Raw genomic sequence first — 24,401 nt, 5'->3', positions numbered from 1 at the left:
CCACGGCGTGCGCCGAAGGAATGAGTGATCCACGCCGATTTCTCTAGAACGTGCGAGTCGTTTCTACTGTTAACCGGGGGAACAGGGGGAAGCCTTGCGTGCACTACGACATGTCCCCCTCCTCTGCACTCGGACGTCGGCGACGCCGCCACGATGGCGCCACGCCAGAATACGCTCGAAACTTCGAGATGCGACCCCTGACTTTAACCAATGAGGCCGCGCGGCCGGCGAGATAAAGGAAGGGAAACTACACGGGAGATGCTGCGTGTATGTGCGCGCCTACTTTGGCGCGTAGAACAAACAGACGTGAGGGCGAGCCTATAAAAGAAGGACGTTGACAGCTATCAGTCAGTCCGGACCGCCGTTTAAGCTTCATCGAAGCGCGCCCGTTAGACTCCCGGGAAAACACCACTCGGCCAGCATCGGACCAACGAGGCAACGGTCGCCAGTCTGCGGGACGGCATCGTTGTGGAACTCTGGTCGTCGGACTGCCGCAGTGCCCGGTGAACAAATTGTGTTTTGTTTGTTTACCTCTCTCCCTTGTGTTAGTGCACTTTAGGTGCAATATTGCCTCTGTATTGTATTCTCTCTCGAATTTATCTTTGCACGAGTTGAATCGCTTGTTAATCACTTTATATTTGTTTGTACTAATGATTGTGAAATCCTCTGTATCGTCTCATCGCTGTACAAACTTTGTTTTGTTTGTGAACCTTTGGCTCCGACCCATTCTCTGGCTTGCGACCAGCGAAAGCTGGGCACCGAACGCCCAAAAACCTCTTGTCACTTGGTAGCTGGTCTCCGCTGAGTTTGCCACGCTGAGTCGAGGGCATCTCCATTGAGTCCGAGACAGCTACCCCCACACGCTCTAAGGGTGTCTGGGACCTTCACGCTTAAAGTACGTGAAGTGCGCGTGACAAACGTCTTCGACATAGAAGGAGTGCGAGAGGTTACGTACTGTTTTTTAACGCCTTGGCCATGGCAATGAGTGTTAATTTGAAGTGCAGCGGCGAGAAGACTGAGCCTTATGCAGGGCCTCTCTTCCGGCCGAAGAGCCCCATCAGTTGTTTTTAGCCTCTTTTGGGGCTTGCACATGACTGAACAGTTTTCACCGACTCTAAAGCAGCCCTTCAAGGCCTGCAAACTGCACTACGCCGTGGGTCACACGAACAACTCGTTGCCGAAATCCGCAAGCTGTACCATGACGCCACATTGAAAGGACATGACACAATTTTCCAGTGGCTGCCGGGCCACTGCGGCATTCATGGAAATCACCAGGCTGACGAAGCTGCCCGTTCTGCCCAGAATCCCCGTTAATATCCCCGTAACGGGAACTGACGCAGCGTGTGGGCTTCGTTCCTTGAGGCTGGAGCTCACACTTTCAGCGTGGAACTCTGGAGAGTTGTGCAACCGTCGCCTCAGGACATCGGACCCTGGACTGCGCCTCCGTCTTCCGTGTAATGTAGCGCGTCGTGAAGCAACACTACTGTGTCGTCTATGGCTCGGTGTAGCCTTCACGAATAAGTATGCTTTGCGGATCGCGATGGCCGACAGCCCTTCTTGTGTGAACTGCGCCTGTGATGAGACAATCACCCATATCTTGTGTGAGTGCCCTGCCTTTGTAGCCGAAAGACATAAGCTGCGATGTGCTCTGGACCGCCTGGACCCTCGCCCTTTCACAGAGGCCAAGATCCTCGGTCCGTGGCCACAACAGTCAACTGCCATCAATGCTTACAAGGCACTCTTTCGCTTTTTGAGAGCGACTGCCTTGATTGACAGACTGTGATTATTTCGCGTTACTTCTCTCTTTCCTCTTTAATTCCCCTCATTCCCTTCCCCTGTGCAGGGTAGCCAACCGGAATCCTTTCTGGTTAACATCCATGCCTTTCCCTCTCTCTCTCTCTTTTGGGGCTTCCGACAACGTGGTTCACGAGGTCTCTACCCTCATGAAGTCGGGCATCGACCAGGAGCCTGAGGGACAGGGGTCGTCACACTATGGCTCACCTGTCACGCCCTGGCAGGACCCTGGGAACCCCGAGCGCTGCCATGTCCCGCATCGAGCCCACCGGGCTTCAGTTAGTGTCCGTATGGCTAGGCGGCGCAATTGCCATATCCGCCTGTCCAGATTTGACCCTGATCTCCTTCCTGACAGCCTTGTGACCGCCGTTAACCAGCGGAATACGGCACTCTCTCTTGATCCGAAGAAATGTAAGGTCAGACGGTCCTTTACAGCGCGCTCTCGGCAGCACGTTCATCTCCTAGAGGCGAACCCTCCCGCCATCTCCCGGCTTCGCGAGGCCAGTCGCGTCACCGTGGGCTGGACCTCTGTCGAGGCCAAGGAGAACCTTCACGTCCTGCTATGCACGATCTGTGCTCAATACCGCCACGCCCTTGAGGCGTGCCCGCATGCAACGCACCACTATAAGGCGCTACTCACGATGAGCGGGGTCTCACCCTGTCGGAGAGTGCCGCCGCCTTGTGCAGGACCCTAACTCTAAGTGCGGCCCATGGGACGCGCCTGACCGCCCTCTAATTGTTCAGCTGAGCGTGCCTCCTGCTCTATATTGCAGTAGTGCGCTGCTCGCGTTGGAGCCAGAAACTCTTATGACCCGGCCGCGGTCGCTCTGCGTCCCTCTTCCGCGAACCGCACCGTCGAGACTCAGGTTGCTCCTATCGTCTTCTCCATTAAATTTTCCTCCTTTTACTTTTGCCCGTTATCGATTCCATTCGCAGCCGGTGCTTGGCCCTCCTGCTTGCACCACCGCCGCAATCTGTTAATCACTCTGTCGTTTTTTCTTCTCTTTTTGTGGCCCGCGAAACGTTTCAGTCGCTGCCCCAGTGTTCCATTTACTCTCTGTCGACTCTACAGGAAGATTACTACACCTTTTGTCTCGGCTCTTCACACCCGGCTCATTATTCAATACACGAACAATTCTTCGTGTGCCCGTCGCACGCTTCAGTCCTTTTCGGGCCCTTGCAACTGCGATTTTCGCGAATTTTGGTGGTTACGAGACTTTGGTTGGTTAGATGGCCTCAATTAAAATGGCACATACACACTACCGGTGAGTGGCCAATACACAGGCGGTGAACTGGAGGCAAGAGGAGCGTTTATAGAGGAGGAAAAGTAGTAATGGCGTATAGGCTGACAGATTGCACGACGCAACGACAGGGGACGTGTTAGCTGTGAGATCAAAGACGGGACGATGGCTTTATGCTGCTCTTTGCCCCTATTCGCCTTCATCTTCCCCTCTTCCTTTCTCGGTTTCACTTAATTACCTTGCCGTTTCTGTTTTCAAGTTTTTAGCGCCGCTTTTAACTTTACCACTTCCATATCTTACACTGGCCACTGTCGGTCGCCTTGCACTCGGGCCTTTTCGGGGTATTTGCCACTGGTGCTGCCCACCGCCGCCGGATCCTGTTTCCTACATTCCCTTCTTTTACTCTCCCCTATCATGCCGCTCTCGTCCACATGTGATCCTTTTCTGCTTGTCTGCACATGTGATCCCCGTTCCTAAGCCTCCTTATATCGCCATGGCCAGTTCTAGTTTCTTCCAGATCAACCATCACCATACCCGGCGTGCGACGGCTGCCCCCTCGAGTCGTTTCCTCTCTTCCTTTTCTCTGGCGGCGGTGGCAGACCGTTCTCTGGCCGGTGGCGTGGTCTCCGGTCTTCCTGGTCGGGTAGCCGTCATCTCTGCTCAATCCCATCCGAGCTCGCCGGATTCACGCCTCTACATTCGCTGTGTCGGTGCTCTGCGGCGCGTAATCTGCATGCATCCTCTTTGTCTCGATTTACTCCCCTCCGCGCGCCCAATTTGACTCTTCGCGAGGGGAACTGGACGAAATGCTCGCCTTGGCAATCGACTGCACCATCATCCTGGCCAGTAACTTCAACGCCAAGCACGAATAGGGGGGCCCTGCACCCTCCGGCTCGCGTGGCTCAAAACTCGTCCACTTTTCCCTGGCTCACCAAATGACCGTTTTAAATAATCCTAGCTGTGCCCCACTTACGATAACCATTACGCAGAGTCGTGGAATGACGTCGCGCTCACTTCACCATACCTGCTCAGCTGCGGGTACACCGGACCATCTCGGACGCCGAATCTATTTCCGAGCTCTCTTGCAATGAGATGTCCATTGGTCCTCCTCCGGAACAGCACCGCCTAACTGGTGCATCCCGAGCTCTCTCCTTGGGCACCTCGCAAGGGAAAAATGGTTTCTTCGGGTTGCTGGTGCCGATCTGCGCTCCTCCGACGCACTGGAGGCCGTGGTCAACCGGTTCCACGACCGGGTTACCGCGCTGATTGAGCGCCACAAGCGCACGGTTGCGAGTGCTCCGTCCCATAAGCCATTGTGGTCTCCTGAGCTCGCCGTCGAGCGGCGCTGCGTTCGAGCGGCGCTGCGTTGCCGACACTTCCAGCGTTGCTCGGACCCGCCGATTCTCCCAATTTATCACACCGCGTTTCAGGCGGCACTGTTACCGCCGCAGGACCAGGAAGGCGAAGGACTTGGTGTTGCGTCAGGCCTGTCACGAATGGACTCACAAAAACACTTCCGGCGCGCCTTTTCAGAAGGCATTCGCGAAACTGCGCGCCCCCGTATTCCTACCACCTCTGGACATCGGAGGCTCCGTTCTGACGACTTCCGTCTTCGAGTCCGCGGAACTTTTGCTCCAGACACAGGTCGGATTTGACAATTCTTCGATGGATTCGCCAGTACACGCGCCTCTCGTGCATCGTTCGACTTGCCTTACTACCCTTCTGTACAGTTCTTGCGTAGCTTCAGCTGCTCGTGAACGCCCTCCTTACGGCTCCCAGCCTGGATGGGCCTGTTGCGCCCTTGGTTACCGGCCTGTGGCGTGCCCATCCGTACTTAAATTTCTCTTCATTACTTTTATCTGAAACAGCCTGCTTCAGCATGAGTTTCCTGCTTCGGCTGCCCTGACATTGTTACAATGGATAGCGGCCGGCAATCTGACTGTGCCCTCTTTACCTTACGTTGGCTGTTCATCACGTCAACTTGTCTTCGCTGCACCACTGCGGCTTCCTAGAGACTTGTTTGTTTTCTTCAGCTCCCTCACGACCGCCTCTCCAGTACCTCAACACTTACAGGACTGCGTTGAACATCTGCGCGTCACGCATCTATCTCTCCGGCGAAACGGTGTAAAGGCGCCTCTACACCCTTCTATGAGCGGCCGTACCGCGTCTGTCACAAGGCGCCCAAGTTCGCGACCATCTTCGTGAACGGAGGCATGGAGGTGGTTTTGTTCGACCGCCTCAAACCGGCCCACATCGAGGCACCTGCTACGGAGCATCCCTCGGAAGTCTTCGGCGTATCCGCCGATTTTGTGTCGCAAAGACAGCCCCACCTCACCCTCGTGCGTGCATCTATTTCCCTGTTCCGTCTAGGTGGGGGTCCCTGTAGCGCCCACCAACGCCGCAAAGCAGTGACGCTGAGTTCGGCGCTCGCTACTGGTACCTTGATACCAGCTACGCAATGTGGTAGAAGATGAAAAACGTGGCGGCGTGTGCCTGGGGCGCAAGCCGGACCGGGCAGTTCGGTCCTAGAAGCCTCCTATGTTGCACTAGTAGTTTTGGCACTGAGCTGCTACCCCGCGATTTCCCAACCAAGTGGTGGCTTGCGGCACTGCTTTGCGGCGCACGGGCTTCATTAGCATACAGCCTTATTTAAAGGCATACACCAGATTCACCTTTATCCGCCAAGAACGCGGTTTTGTGGTCTATGGGTTGCATGCTTGCCTCGGAAATCTGATTGGTCCAATTCCCAGCGCCTTCCGAATAAATTTTATTTTTTGTTCTCTGCTGCAGACGTCACTATCGTATGGGCTTTTGTTGATGTAATGCGAGAGCATGGTGATATCAATATAAAATTTCGTGCCATGGACGCTGACGAACGGAGGACGGTGGGTTTTGCGCTAATGGGACATATAAGGCTTTTGCTTTAAAAATAAATATTATAGGCCGGGCCTGCGCTCAGCCGTCAAATTCGACACCCTGCTCGCCTATTTGTCGCGCTTGGCACCACCACTATCGAGTCACTGAAGAAGCTAGAAAGCGACTACCATCATTGTTGAGGTTTTTCGTGCATTTAAACGGTCTGACGTTTCATGGCCAACCAGTGACAGCCATTCACAAGTGACTTCGTTTGAACCATATGACGTCGTACAGAATGGCTCGCGCTTGAAACCGATAGCTGACGTCGCTTCGAGGCGCAGGAATAGTATCCATAAAACTTATCTGTAAATTTTTGGCTCACTTCTGTAGACTTGTACTCAGCACAAGATCTCAACAGTATTTACTCTTCATGATGATACTGCTGTTTTATAGCCACCTTTATACCAGAGTATTATGGCTTGTTTGTGTTTACTCGTGCCTCTTCCACAGTTAACTTTTTTCTTGCCTAACTGAAGCGTACGAAAGAAACCATTTTATTTCCTCCATGCGATTGCCGTGAATGGTTTGATATCAAACTTGCAGTAAACTGCTAGAATTTCGCTGACTCGCCGTCTTAAAAGCCGCGCGCAATAAACCCGTTTCCGTCTCTTAACCAAAATTAGCAGATACGCTAAAGGGTTACTTGGTGCATGAAGGAATAAATGTTACTTCAGTGGGCGTCTGACAGTGCCTATGAAGCACTTTGTGTAATACGTGAGAGGTCTAGGAGCGCTGCTTTCATGCTTACGGAACAATTACTGGGTTCTAGGGCCTGCTGGATGGTTATGCAGAAAAGCTGTCGAAGAAAGTCATAGAAGCAAAAAAGCATACCACACGATATTTTAATTTTTCAGCCTGTTATCCTCGCTACGGGCAGTCACGGCGATGTGCATTTTTTCTGCTGACCAAATTCAGGGATGGGCCGATACGTCGCTCGTCGGCGCCTGCCAGATACCGACGCCAAATCTAGACGCCTTGGCTGCGACTGGAACTTTGTTCACCCAGTACTACTCGCTACCGACGTGTACGCCGTCACGGGCAGCCATCCTAACCGGACTGTACCCGATGAGGCTCGGTGAGTTTGCGTTCCCAGTGGTATCGAGCTGAACGACTTCATTTTCATTTACTGATACGCTCCATACCAAGGGATTCTACAAAGTGGAGCAGTGAAATGTAGAACGTAACAAGCAAATGTAGGAAACACAGCGGAAAAGTAACTGAAAAGCTTTAGTGACGTCTGCACGTGAATAGACGCAAACACACAAAAGGCAAAGCACTACGCTGACACTGTCAACAAATTTATTAATGGGAAAGACAAGATATACAGTGGCGACATGACATTTTATTCTTTGTGTTATTCGTTAGAATAAACGTTTTGATAGTGTCAGCGTTGTGCTTAGTCTTTTATGTGTTTGTGTCTATTGCCGTGCTCATGCCACTCGAGCTCTGTACCAACCAGCTCAGACACGACCAGTTTTGCAGTAACTGAAAAGTTCGATAAAGAAAAGTAAATGCCTGAAGTTAGGCGCTGCCATTGTTCTTTTTTCACGACAATGCATGATGCTGCAAGTTTGAGCGCGCAAGCTGACTGACACCAATTTATTCTGGCCCACCTTCATCTTAGGGATATATCACTGGCCTTGCAACTAAACACATTTTCGCGCTGATGCAGCTGAAGCGGTGTGCAACGAGAGAGCACTGAGCTCTATGATACGTTACAAGGGCATTGCTACGCCCGCATGGAAAACTCGCCTAACGCGTGTGTCCGGAAATCGTTGCACCGTAGTGAAATATGTCTTCACAAGGGCGGCTCACATGATCTACAGGTGACGTACCTCTTCCTCTGCTGTAATCATCATAGCGTATTTCTGGTACTTCCGCCTAAGATAGAGATCGTGACTAGAAACTATGTTTCAGACTGCAGTAGAGGCGAACACGTAGATCACTACGATCCGCTTGCCTCCCTCGCTCCGCATAGTTTATTAGCCTCGCGTCCTTGAACCACGCTGAGCTCTTACCGCGGGCGCTGCAAAGCGTTCCAGTGGAGGTGTATGTTATAAAAATCAAAGTGGGCCTGTTCGCTATGAGTACTCTTCGAACGTATCAAGATTTAGTTTCCTCACTTGTACAGTATCTTAACTCAGATTTAACACGCTTACCGTAAACTAGCTTTGAGTATTGGATTATAGCAGCTTAAACGTGTGCAAACATCGCAAATTTTTCTTTGTTCCACCCGACATGCTTGTGCTCGCGCAGGTCTTCAGCATGACGTTATATACCCCGCGGAGGTGGGCGGCATGAACACCGCTGTACCGACGATGGCTGAGCAACTGCGCAAGCTGGGGTACCGGACCTACGCTGTTGGAAAGGTGAGTGCAGGTCGCTCATGCACATTTTCGTTTGGACACTGCCTTTTGAAGAAAGAGGATTGAGTAGGTGCCGACAGAAAAATGTAATTCCAAATTTGTTGGTCAGAGAGTGTCATCATCAAGGATGAGAGCTCGTGGCATGCATCTTACATAATACTAAACCAGAGCACATTCATACTGTCACTTTAGTCTCCTAATGAGTAGCGAAGCGCTAAGTTGTAAAGACACGCCAACAATTACGAATGCTATTATTAATACACAAAACATATTTCGAAGTTCCGTGTTTGAGCCTATAACGTCCAAGCAAAGAAAAAAACGAAATCACCCCCGATTTAGCTAGTTAAGCCAAATGCGGCTTAGGTGCGCTAGGACGTTTGTCTTTTTTTAACTGGCGCAACTTTTTCTTCCTTTTATAATATTAAAATGTTGCATTGCAACGAAAAGGTCTTGCACTAGCCCGTCGGCTTTCCTCTTACATTAAACTGCCCGCAATTCGAGTCACTGTTCGCTCTATTCAGTGTGCTCTGTAAGTCACTTTTGTACATTACTCTCAACTGCACATTCCTCCATCGGCTTTACTATTCGAGCTTCTTTCTCGCTGGTTTTCGCATTTCCCGTTCTTGATTTGTTTCCGCATCGGTTTTCACACGGATATATTGTCTTCGTCGCTCTGCTTCAGCTTACCCTCTCGCTATATCTGCTCGATCGGCTGACACACGTTCCCGCTTTCTTCTTTTGCGTTGCTGTTCAGCTCGCCGTGTGCGTCGTTCGACTTCGAAATCTGCCGAAGGACCGCCTTCATCTACGATTAAGCGTTTGGTGCACTGCACATTCCTACGACGAATTCATCGCTGACCTCTTCTTTTCGGCATTTGCATGTGTACGCAACCACGTTTCACGCTCTTCGCCTGCATCAATTCAACTTCAAGCCAACTTCAATTCAATTTTAATTGAATTAATTCGACATCGAATATTGCACGAATATTTCCAACGAATATTGTACCCACCCCTTATGTAACGCCCCTCACCGGGCCTTTAAGGAAAATAAATGAAATGAATGAAATGAAATAATTCCAGAAGTCAGGAGCACAGACAAAAAGCTGATGAAGGCTTGACGGGGTACGTGCCCTTTTGAGAAATCATGTGTGTGCTTAACTTTATAGAAAGGTATACATGGTACTGACAGAGGCTACTTTGGATGTAACAGATTCAATAAAGAACATAAAGTGTTATATAACAGAGAAACAAAGTTAACGATTCTTTCTGTATTGACGGTGAACACATACTTACCAATTCCACTTTTTCGGCATTAACACTGAACAGATAATTAACGTTACAATAGGTACCAACGAGCTGCCGCCGTGATTGAGTGGTTATGGCGCTGAAAACAGTCACTGAAACCTAGGGGCATAGGGAATATCTTTTCTTTAATTGTTTGTGGTGTTCCTCAACCGGAGATTAATAGAGTAATTATTTTAAAGATAATATACCAGAAACCAGAAGAAAAAACAATCACGTGCCACATGCTGCCCTTTGCTTCTTGGTTTCAGTGAGTTTTGGCTTCCGCCATGCATGACGTAACGATCGGGCATAACAGCATAACAGGATTCGGGCACCACTCGCCCTCCACGTGAGGTCACGTTCCTACTTTACTACACCAGCGGCTATGGACGAGGGTGGCGCTGGTGAACACTCTCAAGGTTCGGTTACACTACACAGAAATGCCGCCGAAAACAGAACACTGGACAGCCATCACCGTAGCTCAGTTAGTAGAAAGCAGGGCGCGAAATACGGAGGTTGTGGGTTCGAATCCCACTGGCGGAATGTGGTTGTTTTTTTATGCTTTGTAATGAATGATCTTTAAAATTACTACCTCGTTAATGTTCAATTCATCTCCATCACCAGAAAATTTCCCATGCTCCTTGGTTTCAGTGACTGTTGGCTTCCGTCATGTATGTCATACCGAATACTTCTTTTATCTTCACTTGTCTGCTCAATAGCTAACGAGGGCCTTGACTCTTTTATTCTTGATGCGTAGGTAGCATAAGAGGGTTCTCGCACAGGACAATGAGCTCCTCTTTTCCCTTCCCAAGTTTGCTCAATTGTTCATAATTAGTATAATTTGACGCGCCTTGTACGCCATGCGCAAGACTTCCAAAATCACCTGCCCAACATTTGTGTGCTCTAGCATTACAAATAGAACTTCATGTGGGACCTGATGAAATCCCTTCTCCAGATAAATCTGGAGCATGGCTGCAACATCAGTCATGCTCCTAGCCTGTAGTTTTATAAGTATTTCATAATGTGCGTTGGTCAGGCTGATTGGATGGTAATTCGGGATTTCTTTCAGCTTGATAGCATCGTCGGTCTTTGGTGTAAGTGTAGTGTTGGAGCACGCGAAGGATGGGAGAAGCATATTGCGATCATATGGTTCTGTAAAAACTTGAGGTAACCATGGGCCTATTTTATGTTTAAACGTGTAGTAAAACGATGCAGTGACACAATCAAGGCTTGCAAACTTTACATTGTTCAATTCGTCAATAGCCTTAGTTACTTCTTTTATATTATTGGGAGACTTGAGCTTTATTTTTGTCGCATTGTTTGCTTGTAGTAGTAATGAAATGAAGTCAGAAAAGAAGATTCTGTAAAATTCACAAAACGCTGTTTTGTTTCTGTGTCATCGCTAGTCGCCGTTCCACGACATTCAATTTCATTTACGTGATTCTGACAAACATACATTTCTTCGTACTGAGAGCCCTCTTCGCACGTGCTTCACTAAGCAGGAGTTCATCCGCCCTTGCCCGTATGAGTGCGCCTTGAAAGCATTCTTTATCCAGCGTTTCCATTTCAGATTTCATGGTACGTATGTCCTTGGTGCATGCCCTGGTGACTGGCATTTCTCTTCCAACAGTGCTATGAGATTATTTTCAAGCGGACTGCGACGCAACCCTTGTTTGCAAGTTCTGCTGCTCTTTCCATTTCGTTCATCTTTATCACCTAACCACTCCCCACTCCCTTCTTTAGCCACTCCAAGGCATCATTCACAAACTGTAATAGCCTCATCGACCTCATTTCTCAATTCTCTTCCCAATACTGACAGACAAGAAAATGGTCACTAAAGGAGACGGAAGTCGAATCAAAATCTTGAAAAAGCCGCAACAGGTCCAATGGAACCCTAACTCTAGCTAACCGGCAATGGTTAGTCTCTTGAAAATTAGTATACTGAACGGTTTTAGAACCGCACACATTCTCACAAACATCAAACAAGCGGAAGTCATATAATATTCCATTAAACGAAATTGTGAAGGAACCTCTGAAAGATGCTTCACTTGATATATCATGATTAGATAACACGCATTTAAAATCTCCGGGGAAAATAATTATTGCACTGTAAGAAAATTTTCGGATTCCACAAAAAAAATGTATTGCTTGTGGTTTTGTAGGCGCACAAATGGAGATAATTGGTCATGTGTAGAGTAGGAAGATACAAATATACAATAAACCGCCCACCGGAACATACAGTAACAACTCGCCGCTCGCTTAAATCGCTTCAACCTGCGTCCGCACACAACGGCGACCGGAATCTGACACACTACATGGCTGTCACAGGAAGTGGCAGCATTATATTTGTGTGACAAGACTCACGCTATCATTTCCATTACATTGACGACGGAGCTAGCCGGTGTAATTGGATGTTACGATGTGAGGTCAAGAGCTGAATTGCCTGGTTCAGGGAGCAGAACTAGACGACTGGGCTCCCTGATACTATGGATCTTGGTGTGCATTGTGTTAAGCTTTTGAACTTTTTGGTATATGTCATAATATTCACAGCGCCACCCGTTGATTGTGCTCTCATCGCGCGTATTTTTTGCTACACCTAGAGCTGTACCACAAAAATGACTGGCGTTATTTTCTACGTAGCTTTAGAACGGATCAATGCCTTCCAACTAAACGCTTATCTAAACGCTTATGAAACGCGGAATTTAATGCGTTAATCACTTGTTTGTTCCTTCTTCTACCTTTACTTCACGAAACATGCACGACTGCATAAGAGCAATACACGGACGTATATCTATTTCGCACAAGGAAGAAGTCCGTGGACACGAAACACATCAAAGATCACGTGAGTTGAAGTATGCTTCATATAAGTCCGCAGAAGGAACGCTGGCGGCACGTGTGCATGAACTCGTGTGCTGCACGTATGTGTTCGTTCGACACATCAGTGAGACGTATGAACTGGTACGGAGCACATATGAGTACATACGAGACATTTCTGGGAGACATATGAACTCGTACGAACCATATTTGTTCATACGAGGCACATATCTTACCACATATAGGTTATAACCCACCCAGATCAGTTAACACGAGACGTAATTGTAACATAGAAACTGGTATGACGCAAATGTGCTCATCCTAGACATATGTTTTAACACATACAGGTATTACTGATATACTGGCCAGGTGAGCTCGTACGTGACCCATTTGTGGAAGATATAGCTCGTAACACATATGAAACCATACCAGACAGATTTAAATTCGTATCAGATTTTTGTATGGCAGCGGACTCACATGCGGCACAAATATCATAGTTGTCCCCATCATTTTTGCTACGCCCACGCAGGGCAATGACGTCTCTCATATTCCTTCAATTATCAGCCTCGTATGCCAGCAGAAGCCCTGCGAACTTTCTAAATTTATCCGCCCACATAACCTTCTGCCACCTCCTGCTATGCTTGCATTCTCCTGGAATTCAGTCAATTACCCTTAACGAACATCGGTTCAGAAGAGCAAGTTGCTGGGCTAGTTGGTACTGTTGCATCGTGGGGGAGCAGCGCAGAGGACGGGACACAAGAAACAAGGAAAGACGTATACAGGCGCTGACTATCAACTGAATTTTTATTTCGAAATACCGAGAATATATATCAATCAAGAGGGGGTGGAAAATAGATAAAAGGGTTGCCTTGTCTTCCCATTACATGCCTTGCCATTACCCGCTTCTTCCTGATTTTTTGGGAAAACAGTTTCCCGCTCCTTCTCGACGCGGCTTACTGTCCACGCGTCGGGACAGGGCCAGCTGGGCGAAGGACTAAGCTCCTTCACGGAAGGTGTGGATGTAGCGGCGAAAGGCTGCCCCATATCGCTACAGTTTGCACTGCGATGTCACTGACTCGCATTTCTTCCTTGATTCTCGCTGCTCTCTGCCTGTCTCTTAACGCTGTGCGGGCTGGGGCACATTTTTCTTGCTTCCATTTTTTTAGTCCAAATATACGTTACACCTATCATTTTCCTTTTCATAGCTGCCTCCGTGTTCGTCAGTTTAAGTGGAACCCTTAGTTGAGGCACAAATATATATGGCCAGAAACATTGCTCCCTTCCATTATTCCAGCAGGGGAAAACGAATCTTTCAACACTGTCCTTGGCTGCGTTGACGTTGGTGGACACGAAAAAATTGTTCCACTCGCAGCGCTTGCTTGCAATTTCATTTCGTTTCCCTGCATGTTTCATCTGCGGGCAAGACGAGACCATAACCCACATTCTTTGTGACTGCCCTGCCTACACCACCGAAAGGCAGTCTCTCAGCCGTGCGCTGGAGCGCCTAGATACACGCCCTTTCACGGAAATGAAGATTCTCGGCCCCTGGCCGCGGCGGTCGTCGGCGGAGAAGGCCTGCAAGGCACTGCTCCGCTTCTTGAGAACTTCTGGCCTGCACGATAGGCTGTGACTTTAACGAACAGTGACATTTTATAGTGACTTCAATTTTCTGTTACTCTCCTTTCTCTTTCTTTTTTTTATCCCCTCACCCCCTTCCCCCCGTGTAGGGTAGCAAACCGATTATTATCTCGGTTAACCTCCCTGCCTTTCCTCTTCTATATCCTCCTCCTCCTCCTCATTTCGTTTCGCACCCGATTATTGTTATTTTTTTATCTGCAATATAAATTTGACTGCACAGCTGTTCAGCATTCATACGTTATTTTATATGATTTCAGTGGCGGAGTAACGCCACGCTTGACCTCCTATAACATCGCGCAACATCAACACTGGTCACCTGACATCACAGTGAGCATGCAACGGTCTAAGTGCTCTCCCCATTTGCTGATCACGTGACTACTCGACACTTCTCATCCGTTGAACTACGAATGCACTTGCTGAAGGGAACTACGTTTATGAAGCAATAAGAAGTCGCAGCAGGCTAAAACAAAGGTTGCCGGGCGGAACAGACGCCAGGATGGCGCCACACGGTTCGCGCCGCAAAAGTACAGACTGTAAGAAAATGTAGTTGTTGCGCGGGCCAAACACACAACGACGTTGGAGGTGAAAGCTCCGTCAGTGTTTGGCGCGGGAACTGGCCACGTCTGACACCATGTATGAAACGAGGCATACACGTCCAGTAGAGATGGAAAAACTGATATTTTTTGTCTGCGCACCGCAAATGGCCGAAAACGTTGCGAGACTTGCTGGTGTGCATCGCACAGTTTTAGGTAACCCATTTAGGCGGGTGATTGGGTCAGGGAACAAACAAGTTATTGACATGTAGTTGAATAAAGAAAAAGAAATGGGCATGGGCAGCGCATGTAATGCTAAGGCAACGTGGAATCCTTGCCTTAGCAAGGCTTCCACCTTGCCGTTAAGGATGGTCGTTAAGGGTAACAAAGTAGATCTCAAGAAAACGCAAGCTAGCAGATGCGACAGGATGTAAGTGGACAGATGAGATTAGAAATTTTGCGGGGATAAGGTGGCCGCAGCTGGCACAGGACATGGTTAATCAGAGAGTTATTGGGGAGGCCTTTGCCCTACACTGGGTGCAGTCAGGCTGATTATGATGATGATGTTAATAATAAGGCCATCATTTTCCAACTTTTTCGTGCTGAGAGATTTAGAGCGCTGGTGATGCAGCTTAAGCAACATCTATGAGGCCGGTGTGCGAATGCCGTCGGTGATGCGTTGCGGTACCTATGAAGAGGAGGGTACCTCTTTGTCATAAGTTTCGAGCCCAGGTGGTTTGCTTCAGTACCACACCGTGTTGCTTGTAATGCATTCCCAGTGATAAAAGTGTCCTGAAGGTAAGATTTTTGGTACTGCCCCCTCCAATCGATATGACTTCCACAAATGCTACTCGAGCCGCACTGCACGGATTAGACGCAAACTACCTGGGCTACGAACTTCTGACAAGGATTATACATTAAAAAGTAGTGGTAGCAACCAGGGACTTTCCGGTAATTATTTATGACATCCCAATCTAAAAAAAATAACCTGTGCCCGTTAATGAAGTAACTTAAAAGGGGAAAAAATTCCTTAAAGAAACACAGTCGACTTAAGAAAAGTATGAGGATAATTCTGTAGATTTCTTGGTCATAGTAAAAGTCAACCCATCAGCTCTTTTCCGCTGTGCTGATGTTCTTTTTCCGGCAGCATAAGACGCATTTATTGCTGAAAATATTTGGGTAAAAGTTGTACTACTACTCAGTTGAAACACAGCGGGAACTGAATGAAGGTGTAGCCCACACTCAGGGAACCGCGCTCAAATTATTTTCGCCGTTTACCGCAGTTTGTTTGCAAAAAATCGCCGCTGGTGGCGGCACTGCATTTCATTTTCAGTGTTGTAGAGGCACAGCACATTTTGTATTTTGCTTCAGCTTGCATTTGAAAGAGCTGTACGTAAGTTCCCACATTTTTCATTCGCTCTCTTCTTCATCCGGTAGTGGCACCTGGGGTACTCCAGCGTCGTGTACACTCCCACACGAAGAGGCTTCGACTCTTTTTTCGGCTTCTACAACTACGGCCAATACTACTACAGCCCCTTGACCAGCCTGGTGAGATCATCTGCGGTTTTAGACATTAGTCCTCCTCCTGGGTTTATACGTGTTTTGCTTTGCTTCTCGCTACATGCCTACCCTTAGCGTCTTCGCATCGTATAGGTGTGTTTTACCGTATTTATTGAAAGAAAAAAGCACATGCCCAAACATTTCATGGAAGGTGCTCGATGTTAGTAATTTGCGAGTGAAATGTTTTATTAAAAAGGTCTACTTATGTAGCAGCACAGTGATTTGGACCAGTTGGTTCTTATCCATGTTGTAAAAAAAATTCGCAGCACAATGGAAACGCCCAGACAAGATCAGGGACGAACAAAAGAGAACGGTTCTGCTCTTCCAAATGATTTTATTTGAAAACATTAGGCGTTTAAATATTTTCAGTTCTCATGACGTAAAGTCTGACCGCAGTTCTCCAAAAAAGCCATATCATTGTCAACCAACGATAGTGAAGGCTTTTTGACGGAATTGCCACCAGCCTTCTTGATAAAAAAAGAAAAGCTTCTATGATTTCACGCTCACGCTTGCCCTTAGCGTTACACAGAAACTGCCTTGTTCCTTTCAATTCCTGCCCTGTCCTGTCTTGTTCGCCCCTGCTCTTGTATGTGCGTTTCATTTGTGGTGCGAATTTTTTCAACAGTTGCATATTGGGCGAGTTGGTTGACATATATCTTGCAAAATTTTAGCACGAAAAACACGCACAGAAAGAGTGGACGACACGAGCGCTCGTGTCGTCTACTCTTTCTGTCCGTGTTTTTCGCGCCAAAATTTTGCAAGATGCGAATGTTTTATAGCATCGTCTGTAGATTGGCCTGTTTTCGCTAAGCAAAACCTAATGGAAAGTAAATTGTGGACCGAATTAAGGGGCTGTGACATATGACGCCAGTACACTTCAAAGCAATATATTTTGCATTTCCCATTCTGTTCTCGTTCCTGACGATTCAGCTCGCAGCACATACAATGAAACACCACTTGAATGAACTTCAAGGCACTCTGAAGAAATATTTGGCTCAGTCAAAAATTAAGCATGCTACTGGTCATTTTATTGAATCATAGTAAAAATATCATGATTTTCAGTGGTTCTGCAAAAGCATTTCTTTAATCCTACGGGAAACTTCAAAATACCCATTGGATGTCAACGTGGCATGGCTATCTGTAACCTACCAGACTGCTACATCGCGGCACTGATGTAGGACGACATAAAGTCGGTTTGCTCACGAGAAACCTCAGCTAAAGTTGCGTAAAAATAGAGACCAAAGTCCATGCAAAATCACCAGCACATAGCGCAGGAGTTACCATAGCCGTCGTAGCTCTTAAGTAGCTCATGATAAATTTTCGAGAAATCAGGGTTTGTCTGCCTCGCCGGATAAAACCAGATCGAAAACCTAATTACAAAAATCGGCACTTAGTTTTATACTCAAACACCATTGTTTCTCCCAAGTGCATAAAGTTTAAATTTACGTGTGCAATGCCGCCTCTGTGCCGTGATGCGAGGCCGAGGGAGACGAGAAAGTCAGTAATCACCCGAACCCGAGTGCAGGCGCAAAGGCAAAGCGTTTACGAAAACCGCCTGGAAACTCTTCAGGCTACGTGCCTCCCTAGCCCAAAAGGAAAGTATTGCATTTTTTTTTCTGGTGAGCACGTCCCTAACTCTTTCCCCTAACACGAGCGGCTTTACACTCCAACAATATCTCGTGTTCTTTGCATTCTGATATAATCCAGTAATATTTCAATCGTCATAAACTGGCTGAAGTGCGTCACTTGAACTGGATTTTAGAAACAACCTTCTCTACCACTTCGCCTATTTTATTCTCAAAAACTTTCTAGAAGCTGCCGAATCTTTTAGCAAGCTGAGAGGAACTAGGCACAAGAAATCATCGTGCTGTCAAGAGTTGAGTCAAGGAGTACAGAAACAGCCGTAACAAGAGCCACAGTGGCAAAACGAGTACAGTCTAGCCCACTTACAACAGCCGCAGTTATAACGAACACCCCCTCGTAAATAACGAAAACACAGCTGCTGTCAAATTTTGTATTAGAGAAATGGCATCGCTTCTCAGACACAAGGAACAAGTGTGGCCGCTCATCTCGGTCACAGCGAACGAGGAGACTCACTCCTGGAGCAGAAAATCTTCGCTTCCCTCACGAGGGGAGAGTGACGAGCGCCTCAAGCCTCCGTGACACTACCTCCCCGTTTCCGAGAGAACCCCCCTAAAGCAAAGAAATGAAACCAAAAATACCGGCTGTGTGCTGTGTGGGACGCCTACGAAGCTTTTTACTAGATGGGGCTATCAAAAACGCATTCCTCGAATGGGGCTCGTGTAAACTGCAGTATGCTTCGAGTTATCGTCCTTCGATGCCATACCATGGAAGCCAGCCAGTAGCGACCGCCGTGTGTCCGTGAGAAGAGTAGTAAGGCGCAGTGAAGTGCATTTTAGTGCGCACGAAAAAGAGGGCTGGATGATAGGCAACATTTATTTCGGCGAGTGTTCGACTAGACATAAATTTTCGACTTGAAATAAAAAAACTTGAAAATCGCGTACTTATGCTGCACAGCCGTGCGGCGTGCACGTGCTACGTACTCTGACTGAAATGACCACGCTGTTTTGCCAACGAACGCAATAAGGCAAACCTGCCACTTCACATCGGCATAATTCATGTGCTCGAGGTATTATACCGTCGCCAAGTTGCCAGTGCATACTGATAGCAATTGAGTGACAAGGTATCTACGTCTCAGTTCAGGTGCTTCTATTTCCTCCATGGAATAAGTTCGCGTGGATGGAACTGACTGCGTAGTGCATCAACAGTTGCTTCCATGAGGCAGAGTTTGTGATCCAAGGGACGGTAGAGGACGCTGTCTCACACTCACCCCAAGCAGCACGTCAACAATGTCCCGGCACTGGGCGAGATCCGGAGAAAACTGGCTCCAATAAAACTACTATACTGGCGTATGACCCGGGAAATTTGCTGCGATGAAGGCCTATGCTAGCGTCTGAGAGGGGCGCTACCCGATCCACTGTTAGAGTCAATGCACTACACTGGCTGCCTGGTCAGCAGCCAGTAATGGCATACAAGATTATTGAATGGCTTCGCTGCCATTTCTTAGCTACTGCAATATTAGTTATACAAGATTCCTCATTGGCTTATCTATCAGAGGCAGCCCGCCCAACTCACCAACTATCCACTATTTCCCGCCGAAGAATATCCACAGGTCGTTTGTCACAGGCGTCTGCACACAGCCATGGAGTGAAGCGCTCTGTTTTATGGTGTTTTTTTTGTGCCCACGCAGAGAAACGACTGCGGTGTCGACATGTGGGAGAACGAGACCCTGGTAACTGACACTGGCGGAGTATACAGCACCACACTATTCACCGACAGGGTGGTCAACATCATCCGTCGTCACGACACGAAAAAGGTGCGCTACTTACAAGACTGGTTTGCAATAACCGATGGCTTTGGCCCCGCAATGCTGACCTGTGAGCGACGACAGATGTCGAAACACTGCTGTCTCAATTTTAGTCAGAAAGTTTGGGAAGATATTCAGTATACGCTCAGTCTCGCAGTGTCTACATACAATCGCCTCCTTTATTTTTGTCGACCGCGTCTCGTGTGCAGGATTTCGAAACTTAAGAGGATGAACTGAAATTTTGATGAGAAAGATAAACAAGTTCCCAGGAGAAGAAACAAATTATCTCTCCCTATGTCACATAGCTAAAACAAGAGACGTTGCTGAAGCTGCAGATAGCACTGCAGTTCATCTCTGAGAGGCAATTTCAGCAAGAATGTATAAGGCATCACCATTGTTTTCTCACCGAGCCATACTGCATGAACAGCTTCCTCGGCAATCTGACTTAAGATCACGTTCATTCAGATGCTTAATAAGAGCAGGGATATTAAATGCACTGAATCCTGGCTATAACAAAGCGGTTCATTGATAAATAATGAATATATCGAAAGAATATTCATACCCTTTGGAAGTACCCATAATGCGCCATGTATATCGTATCTTCTTTTTAAGAAAAAGTTTTCACAACGCGAGATAACGAATCTGTCATGTACTTTAATGGTCATAAAATGCTTAGTACATGAAGTTGTAACGGTCGCTAACACTTCCATATCAATTCGAAGGACAGATGCGTTAGATTTCTTGAACTAGCCAAGATCTTGCCCCATTCTTCCGCCGAGGGAGCTGGCAAGAGCGTCGGAGGGAGCTTGCTAACGCATTCCCATTACATATGGTATTGGGTGACATGGATCTCGTCACCGCAATGTGGGCATGCAAGGTCGTATTCACCGTTTGTAATTAAGCGAAATCGGTAGGAGCTAAGAACGGCCTTATTTTGTAGGCGTCTGAGTGTCGTGGCTTGCGCCCTGTTCAGGTCGGGCGAGCTCAAGAGGTCTCGCCCCAGCCTCAACTAAATCCCTTCCCTTTTGAGGCAGTGAAGTTGTAGCACCACCTATCAATTCGATGACGCAGTTTTAAATCCCTTCTCATCGCCTGCAGTGTCGAGGACCGCACAAAAAATGCGCAAAACTTAGACTGCAAGCGGGACCTCCATGCAGCGTTTATCTGGACCATTCGTCTTGTTAGGCATGTGGTTTGACGCTGGCTCTCCACTATTCGCTGAAAACAGGGTACGCAGCCGGGTGAAGAATGCAATGCTGCGCATGACCCGCTGCGTCATGCTGCGCCTCGACAGAGCTGCTAAGGCAACGGCAGTGACCACGTTCTCCAACATCCCCGGTGCATATCGTCCACTACCAGCGCACTTTGCACTTTTGTTTCCACCCGCCGTTTAGTTTCCATTTTTGAAGCATGGTTCCAGGGTTAAAGATACGCTTGATGCTTGAGAAATACTTGAAAAGATAAGCTTGATATGATTGAAAGGCGTTGTTGACGCTACCGAGGTCCCGTTGGTTTAACAGCACCAAGCGATGGAAAAGTAAAGCTGAAAACTATTTTTATTGGCCAGAAGACTGCCTATATCAAAGCTTCCGCTCTAGCGTACGCATTCTTCACAGCACATTCTTTTCATTGGTAGAAGTTTGTGGCCCGCATGCTCGGGACCTGTGACGCAATGCTAAAAAAAACGAGTACTAGGGATGAAATCGGCACCTCAAGCTCTAGCAAACTTAGCAACCTAGCAAACGCAGCTGTCTTCAGTACAAGTCTTCCCCGGCACTCTACTTACATTTGTCTTCCAAGATCCGTTCTTTGGGCTCTGAAGCCCATGCGGGCTGAGGAAGACACGTACGCGTAATGCACAGGCTGACATTCTCGGCTCGTATACAGGTGTCCTGAAAAGTGAAATGTAGCACGGATTCACTGCTTAGCCCGGACCACTTATTAGGCGTACATGAGAAGTATGGTAGTGTTCACCTGATTGCGCAAGGTGCACCCTGGGTGTACGCGTGCGCATCCGTTGACGCAGCACGCCGCTTTTCAGGTTTTTCTCTGCTCGTTTTGTTTGATTTTTGTGGTGCCTGTACGTGTATTCGGTTACGTGGTAGGCGTTCAGTGCGCTTCTTGAACGCTACAGCAATGCACATCGATGGAACCACGAACGTCGCCTGTGATGTTGTTGCTGTACACAGTGGTAGCTCAGCCCAGAAACATGTGACGGTTGGCACCAAGGTCGTATGCCACAATAACAAAGGAAGCTTGGGGCCCTTCTGCTTCATTATAGCGAACTTAGCAGTACTCAGCTTTCTGCAAATATCGTAGCTCCTTCAAGAAAAACACGGAGATGTTCGTTTGCGAGTATCACAATACAATTGTGGTCACTGACGGAGTGGCGTACTCGAAGAAATCTCTCAAACGGGACCCTTTTGCATGTATCAAAAGTGAAACTCGAACGCAGCGTAAATACTTACCCATTCATACGCCTCTTAAAGAAAGGCCAGCAAGTGACACAAGGAATGCCTGTGTCTTGAGAAGCTTTTTTCTAAACCTACTTTTATTTACGCATTTTCAAAGCCATGCAGCCAGAAATCACCGAAGAGATCAGCTTGAATATTTTCATAAGAGCTAGTGTCTCACATTTTTTCAATTTTCAAAATTTCTGTCCGAGAATGTTGGACATGGCCCGCGCTGGAGCAGCGAAGTGGTGAGGAACGGAGAACACTTCAGCACGGGCTGTGTTGAGATTGTGCGGCGTACGTGCGTCAAGAATTGTCGCCATTCAATTGATGTCACTTTGAAACCTCCCGCAAGTGCGCGGTTCTCGAATGGCACGAGAAAAAATGGGCCAAATTGCTTGAGCCACAGCGGCGACGGCAATCGCGTTTCCGAACTGATAAGGCTGTTACTAATGGCCGACTACCAATCACTAACTGCAGTCAGGTGCCTACTGGTAATAGGTAAAAATGTAACTATTAAATCTTAGTTAATCACTACTAAACATGATTAGCCGATTTTTGGCACCCGCCAACCCTGCTATTAATATGCGGCAAAAACTTCTCTGTACTTCAAAAATCGTATTTTTAAAAATTATTGGCCGGCTTCCTTGAAACACCTGGTATAACGCTTTATGCTCCGTTTTGCGACTAACTCGTTCTCTGCTAAAGTTGATATTCTGCATGGAACGGCCGATCCAGCCCGATCGAAATTGTCGTCGCCGGACACTGGATAACACTTGTGGCAAAAGTAGGATGAATTGGCTCTTACACACTGTACCCGACGACGACTTGCGTGTCGCCGCTTTCCCCTACGGAAAAGCGACCAATGTGGCCAAGGAACGCTGGCGCGCTCATGGTCTCAGAAAAAAGCACGCGCACAGTGACTATTCTGCTCTAGACGGGTGGGAAGCTAGACTACATCCAGCATCAAATGAGAGTGGCCTGAGAGCTGGCTTTCGTGGTTGCGCAGGGTAGAGCGCCGCTGGTCTAGCGCTGCCTCCATACCGGACACATTGGGAAGCACTGTAGCGTTCCTCGTTGCGCGGTCTGTCGCCGCTTTGGGGACGAAAAAACACAGTGCGTGCGTAGTTACCGGAGCGCCGTAGGGCCAGTGAGAAGTGATGACTGGTCGAAACTTTGCATTGGCGAGGCTGACATGGAATAAGCAGCAATGCCAGGTCTGGAGGCGTACGCGTCGAACGCGGCTCTGGCAGATATACAACAAGATTTGCTGGTCTCGTTGGTTATAACAGAAATAATGGTTAACTGCAGGAAAGGGTAGGGAAAGAGGAAGAAACACATATGCAAATCTTGATGCAACATATAAGCGGAAGAAACACATATGCAAATCTTGATGGAACATATGTCTATGTCTTGTCCCATAGACTCTTTCCTATATTCCTAGGCAAGGCCGGATGCAACGACTTCTTGTGCAAGTCTAATTACCGTGGCTACATGTCAGTCCCGATCTGTGCTTGTGTCGCATGAGTTCCTTCCTGTTATCCTACCATTTCGAACAGTTAACACTTACTTCGGCAGAGAAAAGAGTTGCTGAAAACGCTGCGATAGAAACAACAGAGGCCATTGAGCACCTCCAGACCTGACAGCTAAACCTGAAATAGCCATCCTGGCAGTGGATAACAGCGATGCTGGTGCAACGTCTCGGGTTGACGAAGACAACGAGCAATAAGCAGCCCATGGACGTGTCAAAAGGAAACGCAGTCGCTAAGCTTAAGCGTTCGCGGAAGGACGCCGTTGATAACCCGACACCCATAGCCGATTTCTGCATCACAGAAGCGCCGGCAAAGGCTGCTCCAAACTCCAAAAAGGCGACTCTTCGTTCGCGGGAGAATATCGCCTATAGAGCGGAAGCCAGCGGCGCCGCCGCCAGTATAATCCTCCCTCGCTACGCGGAGGCCTCTAAGTTGCACACCTGACAGCTGTACGCGCCATGGAGCAAAATGGAGGCCTTCAGCGAAGTTTGGCTGCTGACGCGCATGAGAAGTGCGTGTTGCAGGTTGCTAAATTAGGCAGTTGGACCTGTATATGTGGAAGGACAAAATGGTGGGCCCATCTGTCGCTTATTTGGAAGGTGCACACTGTGGCACGTCTGATCGGTTGTGTTAATTATATACAAATACAGGCAGCATCACGAATCGCCAAGATAAACGTACGATGAATGGGTTGTAGACGCCAGCAGTACCAACTTAGCCGTTTACTACTTCTAATCGACCTTGACATCTCAATCGACCACGCAACTAGAGTCGAAAGTTAGGACTGCATGGGGACCACTTTTCAGACCGCGTTACGACGTCTGTGTGTTCCACGCTCTTGGAAAATGTTGAGGATGCATCCTCCTTCTGCATAACTTCATT

The 24,401-nt window shown here is 48.0% G+C and overlaps 1 protein-coding gene across 1 annotated transcript in view; it reads left to right on the top strand.

Annotated features, from left to right (window-relative positions):
* LOC149361084 (arylsulfatase B-like) overlaps positions 1-24,401 on the top strand; it is a 69,015-nt gene that overhangs the window by 8,678 nt on the left and 35,936 nt on the right. The window contains exons 2-5 of the mRNA XM_089572584.1: positions 6,867-7,026; positions 8,208-8,320; positions 16,024-16,134; positions 19,418-19,543. Coding sequence (XP_089428710.1) covers positions 6,867-7,026; positions 8,208-8,320; positions 16,024-16,134; positions 19,418-19,543 — 510 coding nt within the window. The remainder of the gene's footprint in view (positions 1-6,866; positions 7,027-8,207; positions 8,321-16,023; positions 16,135-19,417; positions 19,544-24,401) is intronic.

This window comes from Amblyomma mixtum, chromosome 2 (assembly GCF_055824585.1).
Source record: "Amblyomma mixtum isolate Tamu chromosome 2, ASM5582458v1, whole genome shotgun sequence".
Taxonomy (NCBI): domain Eukaryota; kingdom Metazoa; phylum Arthropoda; class Arachnida; order Ixodida; family Ixodidae; genus Amblyomma; species Amblyomma mixtum.
Note: the sequence above shows the minus strand (reverse complement) of the source record. Positions and strands in the feature narration are given on the sequence as shown.